This window comes from Macadamia integrifolia, chromosome 5 (genome assembly GCF_013358625.1).
Source record: "Macadamia integrifolia cultivar HAES 741 chromosome 5, SCU_Mint_v3, whole genome shotgun sequence".
NCBI classification, from domain to species: Eukaryota; Viridiplantae; Streptophyta; class Magnoliopsida; order Proteales; family Proteaceae; genus Macadamia; species Macadamia integrifolia.
In genome coordinates, this window is record NC_056561.1 from 32,320,994 (window position 1) to 32,333,110 (window position 12,117).

The following is a 12,117-nucleotide window of genomic DNA, read 5'->3' on the forward strand; positions in this document are numbered from 1 at the left end:
ACTAACAAGTTACCCTTCAAGGGTTCCAGTGATAGATTCTTTCTTTACCATGGGTGAAGGAATCCTTCATCATGATCATCAGTAGTACCCGTAGAATGCACTAGGGAAGGCTAATTTTGAATCCATAAATAAAGGGAGAGAAGGCAATGATGACACAAAGACTCTAATCATAGGGTTACATCACTAGTCTTCCTTATATGAGGGTGAAGGAAAACTTAATCCTTTTTGAATGTACACATGGTGTCAAGTGTTCATAGTAGCGATACAATTTGAAAGTTTTGGTCATATAAATCAGCCATGAAAGATATGTTTTGTTCTGTAAGCTCTATTTATCATGTCAACAGAAAGTATATTCATGTAACATAACCATCTTCAATTATTGCTATATTTTGTATAATTGCATAGGAATTCTTCTATTAATAATATGAAATGAAATTTCTTGCCAATATACCCCAAAATTGTGAATTTTTGTTGGGGGAAAACATGATAGATAGTATCAATGACCATATCAGGGAAATAAAAGGATGGAAGAACATAAAGAATTTTTTTTTTTTTTTTTTTTTTAAACCTGCACGTTGAGACCCTATCGTGTAGGAAAAATTTTCCTAAACCGATTGAAAAAATGTTTCTCAAGTGACCATGTGAGAAAACCCTAAATGTTAGTAAAGTGTAATCAGCCACTTGTGAAATAATTATTAACAGAAAGAGTTTGCTGATCTAACAGACCATAATGTTTGGAACATGAGTGAAATAAAAATCACCATTCTAGGGGAATTCAGACACTTCGTCCTATAAGAAGAGAATTTATTTTATTTTTTTTATGATGTTGCTCCAAACCATGACAACATGCTGTCCCATCTCAGATTTACGAAAAACAGAAAATTTTTCTCCAATTATTAATATAAATTAAAAAGAGGGAAGAATAATCGAAGCCAACAACATATTACTTCAAATTCCTTTTATATTTGCCACACAGTCAATCATGTTGCAACTTAAAACAAGACCTTAAAAGAAGATTTCATGAGTTTAAGATCAACTGAGATTCTAATCTTTGGAATAAAGTGAGTTTATCACTTTTAATATGTTCAAACAGAGACAAAGCAAAGGAAACATGTGCTTAAGAGATGCCTAAACAAGTGGGAGCCTATATTATTGCCAAAAAGAAATAAATAAATAATCCACATAAAGAATTAGGTTTTGTTCTATTTTATTTTATTACCTTAGCATATGAAATATTACTTTAGTATGTAGCATCATTGTAGAAGCTTTTGTGTACTTTTCCTTTTCTTCTTATTTCTTACACAAGATCCATAGAATAAGTCTTGACTTATGGGAGCCTAGTCTTTAAGAAATTTTAAAAAATAAACTTATGGCATTATAATTATTAAAAAATATATAGATTAAGTAAGAAGTTGAACATGGAAAGGGGTCAAAGAGGCAAACCCTCTTCTCCCCACCCAACCTCATCATCAGAGAAAATAAAATCAGAAAAAGAAGATTTAACATTCAATTTCACAAACATTTTCTCCTGTAGAAACTACTTCTACCCTCTCTCTCTCTCTCTCTCTCTCTCTCTCTCTCTCTCTCTCTCTCTCTCTCTCTCTCTACCATTGACAATGCCACAAGACAATTGGTTGACAGTGAAACTTTGTGGTTATGTGGTGTTGTTATTGGCCTTGATCCTTCAATGAACGACTTTGGATTTCCAAGTTGCAGGATATACCTATTGTCAATTCTTCTGCATTTTCTTTACAATCCAAATGAAATTAACATTTGCAGGAAATTTTAGAAGTAAGATTTTCCTTTCTATATTTACACCTGTTCATATGATTTGTACCTTTTTATTTTTTTAATAAGAATGATCACAAATAAACTAACATATTCTTAGTAATATTATTCCACAGATCTTGGTAAAAATCTGTGTTGAAAATAAAAAATGATAGATACTTCAGTAAAAAATTAAGACAATAACTTACTTTTCTTTATGGTAAAAAAATACTCATTAAACAAGTCAAGCAGAAAAATCTGCTTGCAACCCAAAAAAAAAAAAAAAAGAACAACCACAAAAGCACGAAGAAAAAATCAAACAAACAAGCACGATAGAACATTAATAATATGATGTGATTCAATACAAATGCCTACGTCCACTCAAAAGAATCATGAAAATTCTAACCATAAAAATAAATAAAAAATAAAAATAAAAAACTTTGGGACTCTCCGTCTCACTATGTTATAGTCATTGCTTGTCTTTAGGGTTTTCCTCCCCACATAGATAATTTATAAGAATCTTCATGAAAACCTTAATCTCCACATAATTATAATATTACCATTGTAGATAAAATGGATCTAAAAATACAATTAAAAATGTCAAATCCAATAATAACTATAAATCACTATAGAATACAAGACATAAAATCTAACAAAAAGATCAATCCTTCATATATGGAGTCACCTAACAAAAAGTCAAAAACCAATTATCTAAATACTAACAAAAAGTCAAAAACCAATTATCTAAATGCTTACGAAAGCCACAAGAACGTAGTAATTACTTCATCTCAAGAGAATAAGCAAATGTTATCCTCGATGGATCAAAGTATCCTTTAGTTATGTTTGAAAATTCAAAGACCATATTTTTCCAATTCCTTGTCTCTTAAAATGAAAGCAAAAAAAAGTCAAAATTTTTATTTCAAATGAAGAAATGATTTGGACAGCTTCATAAAATTATATAGAGCTGACTATATTCTGAAATGAACCGGGATCATAGGGATATTATGCTCATCACCTAAAGTTTTATTATTTTAAGTGTATCAATCACAAGTCCACACCAAAAACCAGATTCAGAAAGAAATTTTCTAATTAATTAAATCAAAAGGTTGAACATTGGCCAAGGGATTGAACCACTGATGAGCCGGTTATGCATAGGTGATCCTGCTGGTTCAACTATGATTGATCTCCAACCAAGGTTCGTAATCTCAGTTCTCAATCAATACTAATTTGATACTGTTATGTGTCTCGAATTTTTGACATGCTTTGATATATTTTGGTGGTGATCCGAATGAGATTTTTTTAGGTCTATAATAATAGCAGAGGGCTTGGACCAGAAACCCAAGGGGGTAGCGCAGTTGATGAGCAACGAACTTGATACGAGCCGTAAACTCAGACATCCTAAGTTTGACTCCCACTAGGCACACCTTGAGCCACTCATACAGGGGTATTTAGTGCTCTTCATTACTTTCAGTGAAAGTGGAATGGTTCTCATTCAACCCCCAGTATGACTCAGTCCATGCGGTTGTGGGGTCAGTATGGGCCCGTGGGAATAGTCAAGCCGAAGGCCTGGATACCCGTCGTTAGCCAAAAAAACAAAAAGAAGCAATAAGAGACCCTCCTTTAAATTCGTAATGCATACTTTTGAGGGAGAGGACAAGAAATAAACCATAGAGTACATATGGGATGGGGGGCAGTACGGCAAGACCCGACTTAGAGTACATATTTATATGTTATGTAGTATTGTTATTCAAGAGAGAAACAAGAGATTTGGGGATTTTCAAGTTAAAGGTTTCTAGGCGAGAGTTTTTGCTCAAGTTATGGTGTCCTTGAGAGATTTCCATTATAATCTTTTTTCCAACATAGTAAATCATCTTCTTCTTTACCTGAGGACGTAGCACATCACATTGGTATGTAAACCTCATTAATTCTGTCATTTTATGTGAATCTATTCATTTTTTTTCTTTTTCCTAGATATTTATTCCAACAAATACCAATCTCAATCGTCGTGTTTCAAGCTAGATCTAGTGAACGTTTTCAAACAAGGGGAGCGATAAACCAGATGGAAACTGCCCCTATGAGAGATAATTATAAATGATAGACAACATAAAAGGCTGAAAGAGAGATGATGATTACAATACTCCCCTAGACAACCTTTTCATTACCATTTTTTAGCCTTAGGTCATATCAGTGGATTAATAAAGTGGAATATCGATACTAATTCGATCTAAAAATATCGATACTAATTCGATCTCCACGATTTCATCAATTTCCGATTCGATTTTTGAAACCATGCCTCCAGTAGTAAAATAAAGTGGAAGACCGAGTTTCTCTTGTCAACTTTGATTGGCTGGCAGGATTACACAGGCAATTAAACATGAAAGAAGAAAATCAATTCCCTTCCTTTCTTGGAAGTCGTTGGAAAGCTTAAAAGGAAGCTTCTCCACGTTATACAATAAGAAAATTATATAAAAAAACAAACGCGAGATTCAACTAAACTTATCCTCTTAATAAATAATTAAACAATGACATTTCACGTTACAAATCAGCGTGATGAGAAGCTGATGGCACATCTGAATCTACATGCACATATAAAAATCTCTCTCTCTCTCTCTCTCTCTCTCTCTCTCTCTCTCTCTCTGGGTTGGCAGAAAATGCTATATAAGAAAGGCATCCCTTTCCTTAAGAGTACAACCATTCCTATATCTTGCCCAACCGCTAGCACTTCTCATACGATTAGATAGGAAAAGCTTCAAAGCTAAACTCACAAACCTGCTGAGCCACAGAAACAGGGCAGTGTCTTCATACACCATCCAGCGAAGGTAATCTCTCTCTCTCTCTCTCTCTCCGTTAGCATTGACATCTGCCACAAGGCAGTTGGTTGACACTGAAACTTTGTGGTTATGTGGGTCGTTATTGGCCTGGATCCTTCAGTGCACAACCATGGATGTCTTACTTGCAGCATGTACCTATTGTTGCTTGGAGTCCAGATCAGCTCCCCACGTGGGGAGAGGAGCTATCCTCTCTCACATAGGATCTAACCACCCAATGGGTATCTGCATTTAACGAGTTAAAGCAATTAATAGTACACCAATAACTTAAGGTTTGATACTCCATGATGATGGAATCTCATGTGGAGAGAGAATCCAGACTCCATTGCTTCTTCTAAATCTTCATTACTATGCAAATAAAATTATTAACACTAGCAAGAAATTTTAAGGTGTAAGATTTTTTTTTTTCTTTATTTAAATTTTGAGTAAGGTCTATTATAGTGCAGGATATCAAAGAAAATGTGAGGGACTGCAGCCATTCCCTCCTCTTACAGGAATGAACTCTATTCAAAACAGATATCTAGCTTAAAAGTGATGTTATTTGTTGTAGATCCCCCCCCCCCTTCATATTGATAAGCAAGAAGGCTCTTGGGTGTTCTTGACCATCCTATCTTTTCCGCCCTTTTCTTTAATAAATTATTATAATCTATAAAAAAAAAAAAGAAATTGTGCCGATTTATATTATAAATAAGGATGAACACATATAAAATAACATATTACTAGTAATAAATTTTGAAGATCTTGGTAAATCCGAGTTAGAAGTTAACAAAATATTAATATATCTTTCTATAAGAAATTATAATTACATAAGATATTTACTGGGAAAATCGTCGTAAAACTTAAGCAGTGAAATATTGAAGTGAAACTTAGGTTTCGTTAGTAGGAATGTCATCAACAACCATACTATATGCTGAATTCAATGTACTAGTAAAGATAGGGTTTTGGATTGTTATGATGAACTTTATTACAAAACATCATAAGCCCCCCTCCCCGCAAAAGAAAATTGGCTGCTACCAGAGGTTGCAGCTACTACTAGGGGAAGAAAATTCTACCCTAAGAGGGCATTTTAAAACTTATCCCTGAGATCATTTCCTTGGCTGCTACCGGGGGGTTGTAGCTACTTGTTGCAACCCAGGCAGCAGCCAAATCCTCCCCCTCCCCAAGCACAATATTTATCTAAGTTTTTAAACATCTCCAATTCAAATATATGTGGGTGAGAGAGAGAGAGAGAGAGAGAGAGAGAGAGAGAGAGAGAGAGGATATAATAGTGTAATTGTTCTATTATATAGATGATAAAATAACCCATTGTTTACTAAGGTTGTGTTTGGTATGCATTCTTGGAATAGATAATGTGTCTAGATAGAATTTGGAAGCAAGAAAATAGAGAAATATGCCGGTATCAAAATGCATGCTACACCCAGAATCTATTCCGAGAATGCATACCACATAAGGCCCTAACTATCAGCCTAAGTCTGGGTTCTTGGCTGACTACACAGACCAATTTATTTCCTCTTCACATATTATCACCTAATTTAACCAATATACTTAAGGCCCTAACCATCAGCCCTAAAAAAATAAGTATTGTGACTTGTGAAGGTAAATGCTCCTAATTAACTAATATAAATTGTAAAAATATGGTTATCTATGTAGAGAAAGAGAGAAAAGAAAATTATACATCTCATTTATGATTAATGTTGATAAGTACTTTAACAAGCTTAAACAGAATTGTTGACATCATTTCTTTTTAAACGTATGAAGTTTTAAAAGAAACATAAAGACATCTTTTGCTTTGAAAATTTTAAGCTAGATTTCTTTTTCTAAAATTTTATAGGGAAAATGTTTTATGTCGAGAGTGTGGGGGCTGCGTCCAGGCACATGGGGGCATAATGACTGCCCACCCCCTATGAAATGCAATAATTCCTGCCGTATTGGTGCTTATACATGTGCTTTTATTGATTCATGCGCTGATGCATGAATCATGCTCCCGAACAAAAAACATCCTCTCAAAATTATAATGAAATTTTTAAAAAAATTATTACATGCCAAATTAATTGTAGGTTGTAAGTCAAATGATTGCCCTTAAGGGTTTATTAACTAGGGTTGGGAAATTCCTTTCATAGACAGTAAATAAGGTAGATAGTCAAGGACAATTGCTCGAGTTATGCCATGAGAAAAGTGGCAATCGCTGAAAATTGAAGAGTCAAATATTTTAAGTTATCTTTTAACTTCTTTTTTTTTTTGTAATGAAAAGAGTGTGCTCCATGGTAGTGATCATAGCCCCTAGGACAAGCCTCCGTATGGCAAGCAACGTTTTTACAGGACCAATGAATGATAGTGAGCATGCCAAGCAACTTTGAACCATATGAAGCTTGTATGATAATAAGAAGACTGAAACAGGTAATTATTTTTTCAACACCTTTTAATAATTCAAAATATTTTCAATGGCAATCTTTGACTTCTTCTTCTTTCTCTTTAATTTTTTTTTATCTTTCCAAAAGTCTACTCACGTGAAGTGTGTGGTGGAGTATTATAGAAGAAAAAAGTTTGAAGGACTTTGATCGTCCCAAAGACCAGACCACAACAATCAAAAAAGTCTTTACCATAAGGTGAACGGCACCTTCAAATCCTTCTAAAAGTTTCTTCCTATATCTTTCCTTGTATGCTAGTTATTATCAATTAAAAGAATTTTCAGCATATATACCAAAATATATTTATCCATTCATCTATCCATACATCACTAGAAATATACTCTTTGATTGACTTGCCATTAACTTTGATTAATTACTCTTTGACCCACTAAACACCTTTTTGGGCAGTTGACATGTTATGTATAATTAGCATGATAAAAGGAATTCCTGCATAGTATATATTACATTCGGTTACTAATAGTTGAAAATTAAAGTTTTTTGATTCGATTTGTTCTTTTTAAAATTTAGATATTCGATAATTCAAACTTAATCAGAGTGAGTCATTTTTATTTTTTTTATATCTTTTTTTCTTTTTCTTCTCTGAATGAAGATGAACTGAGGCTATAGCTGGATCACATATGAGAAGGAAAAAATAGGCTAATATTGAAGACAACAAACAAAAATTCTAGGGTTTGTTTAATCATAGACCAAAACTTATGGTAGAAGAATAGTATGTGACCCAATAAAAATATCAAACTCGGTGAGTTTTAGATGACTCGTTTAAAAAACACATTGTCTATGAAAACTCGACGCCCAGTAGACACACTTTGGGCCACTCACACGGGGGTGTTTAATGATCTTCACTGCTTTCAGTGAAAGTTGAATGGTCCTCATTCAACCCCGGTATTACCCGGTCCATTCGGTTGTGAGGTCAGTGTGGGTCTGCGGGATTAGTTAGGACGAAGGCCTGGATACCTATCGTTAGAAAAAAAAAAAAAATCATTTCTTAAACTTGGGCATGTCTTTCGACTCTTGGTCAGATTTTATATATTTTTTTTAAACTCAACTCAGATTTCTCGCCTAAATCAAAACCTAATTTTCAACTATCGATAGAAAGTCTTGGGAATTTTCTTAATTAATAGTTCTTATTTCAGATATCCAATTAACTTCGATTGCCAAGAGGCCCTTCTCACAATCAGGATGATAATAAGATAGGACAAGGCAGGTTTTTGCAAAAATTAATCATTCCTTATCCACTTAAAATATTGTTAACTTGAACCTGGCCCTCTTGAGAAGCATGCATGCATGGTACTTACAAATTTCACAGGGTACATACAAAGGGCACAAAAAATCCTCTATGGAGTGGCAGTGAGTATCTGACGGTTGGAGTGCATGCCAAGGTCCTCTTAGCTGTCGGATTCTCACTACCACTCACTGCCAGCCGCAGAGAATTTGAGTCATGTACAATGGTGGGGTGAAGGCCAGCGAGTTGTAAATCTCAAAGCTGGCTTGGACCCCATCATCTTGATCATACACAAGCTCTAACCATTAGAGACCAGCTAGCTAGGCCAGTCCCAATTAAAATTTTACAGCAAAAAAAAAAAAAAAACATTAATTTAATAGTGAACATTAAAATTAACTAGCTTTTTAATCTTGTATAGGTCTGATAGTATCAAAGGAGATAAACAGTCAAATATAATGGGAGAAGGAATATTTGAGGTTAAGAAGTTGGAAGCTGTCCTAGTTCCTCCTGCATCAAAAACAGATGATGGGCTCTACTTCTTATCCAACTTGGATTTGTACCAGAACCTCATTCTTACAACAATATACTGTTACAAATCAGATACTACAAGGAGTAACTGTAATGCTTGTGAAGTGATCAAGCAAGCTTTGGCTGAGGTTCTGGTTCACTATTATCCTTTCGCTGGGAGGATTGCAATAAACGACTCTGATGGGAAACTAGTTATCGATTGCACCGGAGAAGGTGTTCCATTTGTGGAAGCAGTTGCAGACTGTGAGCTTGAAGTTTTAGGCGACACTACAAAATCATCAAATTTTGAGATTCTGGAGAAGCTTGTTCATATCTTTCCAAGATCCAAAAACATCTTAGAAATACCATTACTGACAACTCAGGTATTTTTTTTTTTTTTTTTTTTTTTTTGGGGAGGGTTTCTTTTTCGTCAAAATGTCTAATTAAGTATAATGCTTACTATTTGCCACACCTTAGTTCATGGGGTTAGTCCATGTGATAAAAGGTGAGGTTAAGCATCTCATTGATAAATTTTAGATTAAAATGAGTAGAGGAAATATCTAAAATTGCAAAAGATGATATTTTGGGATCTGGCTCCTGACACACACCCAACACATGGATGCACACCCCCCAATCCTCCTAGCTATCGGATGCCCGGTTGGGCGTCCAACTTGTTGGAGAGGATCTTTTTCCGACATTTTTTATTTTATATTCATCTTCATTTGATGTTATGTTGATAATTTTACTAAAATTATTTTTCAGAGTTTAAGCAATTTTTCTTTGCTAATTTTATTACAATTTGGCTATTGAAATTTATATGGGGTTTTTAAATAGTGAAGCGTTATACTTCACTAGGCATAGTGATGTGTGTGTGGTTCAGAATCCACCACATGACTTTTCCTTATGTGGATTCCATGTGTGTGGATCAGGCTCGTATGAGAATTGTTCTTGTACAAAAACCTGATCCGGTTTTTTTTTTACATGAACATTTATTAATTAATACCAATCCATTTGTGAGTATATAATGCAATATTTGTTTACATCCTTAATTAGGTCACAAAGTTCAAGTGTGGAGGATTTGTTCTTGGATTAGCAACAAACCACTGCATGGCAGATGGGATAAGTGCAGTGGAATTTGCAAATTCTTGGGCTGAAATCGCAAGAGGCTCACCAATTACTGTCTTGCCATTCCTTGATAGAACTATAATCAAATCAAGGCAACCTCTTAAGATTGAATTCCCTCATAATGAGTTCCATGAGATAAAAGATGTTCCAAAGAGCATCCTTGCATCTAAAGATGATGAACTTATACCCAAATCCTTCTGCTTCAAAGAAAAGATGTTGGTCCATTTGAGGTCCTTAGCAATGGAAGATGGTGAAGTAGAGAAATGCTCAAACTTCACATTGGTGGCAGCACATACATGGCGTGTCATGATTGAGTCACTCAAGATGGAAGATGATCAACTAACAAAGCTTGTTTTCGCCGTCGATCTCCGGTCGAAATTCAATCCGCCGTTACCGAAAGGATACTTTGGCAATGCCATATTTCATCCATGTTGTCTTTGTAGTGCCGGAGAATTAAGGAGTAAGCCATTGTGGTTCGCAGTTAAATTGGTGCAAGAAGCAATAAAATCAGTGACCGAGGAATATGCAAGATCAGCTATTGACTATTATGAAGAGAAAAGAGCAAACCCTTTAGCAACATATACTCTTTTTATATCTTCATGGACTAGATTGGGTTTTTATGATATTGATTTCGGATGGGGGAAACCAACTCAGACAACCCTTGCAAATCCAGGGCCTAATTTGTGCTTTACGCTTCCCCAAGGTGAAGGAAAGAAGGATCTAAATATATTAATGGTCATGGCTGCATCTCTTATGAAAGCCTTTGAGGAGCTCATCCAAATCTAATTGGAAGAAATCATCATGTGCCTATAGTAAGGAAGAACAGGTCTTTGTTATCACTTCTCCTTCTTCTTCTTCTTCTTCTTCTTCTTCTTCTTCTTCTTCTTTTTTTTTTTTTTTTTTTTTTTTTTTATTTATCAGTCTCTTTTCAATGTTTCTTTTACCTCCCTCCTCCCTTTTTTTTCTTTTTTTTAATGTATCAAAATTTGGTCAATAACCCAAGGGGGTAGTGCAGTTGGTGAACAACAAACTTGGTTTCAATGAAAGTTGAATAGTTTCGACCCAAGGAGGTTTTATACAATAGAGATAGCAATTAATTTACAGGGAGGAAGGGAGCAACATCCTCTACAGCCGTTGTAATGTTGCAGTGAGCATTCAGTGGCTGCGAACATTTGGGCACACACCCCAATGCAAAAATATAATCGACCATTCCGATCCAAGGACCTTATCCATAGATTGCCTGATTGGATTGGATCAGACCGAACTTAGCTCGACCCTTTTATGGTCCCTTGAAATTCCTACTCTGCCCCACTGTACAAATCATAAAGACTAAAGAGTAAAACATCTAAACAAGCCTCTAATTTTTAATCGAAAGTGACAATTTGATGCCGCTAATTTAATAGGACATTATTTACCCCAAAAAATTATTAATAGAAAATTCTAAAGACTTTTTAACGCCCATCTAAAGTTCATTTTATTGATATTCCACCGCTACCCCACTTTAGAGATCAAATTTAGTCATGGCCCATTTTGAATTTGTTTAGAGTTGAACAATCATGTACGCCATCTAAGACCCATTTAGCCCAATTAAAACTCAAGTCCAACCAATCGATTATAAACAGTACTATGTTGGCATAATATAAGCCAATTTACTTGGTTAGGCCTGATCAAGCCGGACTGATTAATACTCTTAATCTATACCATCAAAAAGGGGATTAAGACCTATAGATTTCACCACCACTTTTGGAGGAGTGTGCGGTGGTTCACTGTTGAGATCCAAGTGGGAGGGTGGGTTGCAGTGGGAGGGTCCTTATGGGGATGTGGGGGGGGGGAGGAGTTTCTTGTGGGTGTAATGCACGGGGAAGGGGATATGCAAGTAGGGATGGAGAGGGAAGAGGGGCTGGGGTTATTGGGGGTCGGGTTCCTGAAGGCAGAAGTGGTGGGGGGAGGCAGCAAGGGGCAGTGGGGGCTGGGGAGTTGCAAAAGTGGGGTGGGAGCAGGTGTGGTCTGGGGTTGAGAGAGAGAGAGAGAGGGCATGAGTTGGGTGTTAAGTTGGGTTGTAGAAAGGGAGAAAAGTTTGTAGCTGAGCACCACAGTTTTAAAAATGGGATGGAATAGGTCACAATTGTCCAAATCAAATCAATATCAACCAAGACCAATCCCAATCCTTGATTGATTTAATTAATCATTATTCCATATTCCCATGTGACTTGATTTGGGAGTACTGGTGAGGCTTGGT

General features: G+C 35.5%; 1 protein-coding gene across 1 annotated transcript; it reads left to right on the forward strand.

The window, feature by feature from the left end:
* The first annotated feature begins 8,701 nt into the window (after positions 1–8,701).
* LOC122078020 (omega-hydroxypalmitate O-feruloyl transferase-like) lies at positions 8,702–10,664 on the forward strand. The gene is made up of 2 exons (XM_042643896.1): positions 8,702–9,136; positions 9,807–10,664. Exons 1-2 carry the CDS (start codon positions 8,702–8,704, stop codon positions 10,662–10,664), a joined length of 1,293 nt encoding a protein of 430 aa, XP_042499830.1.
* Positions 10,665–12,117: the final 1,453 nt, after the last annotated feature.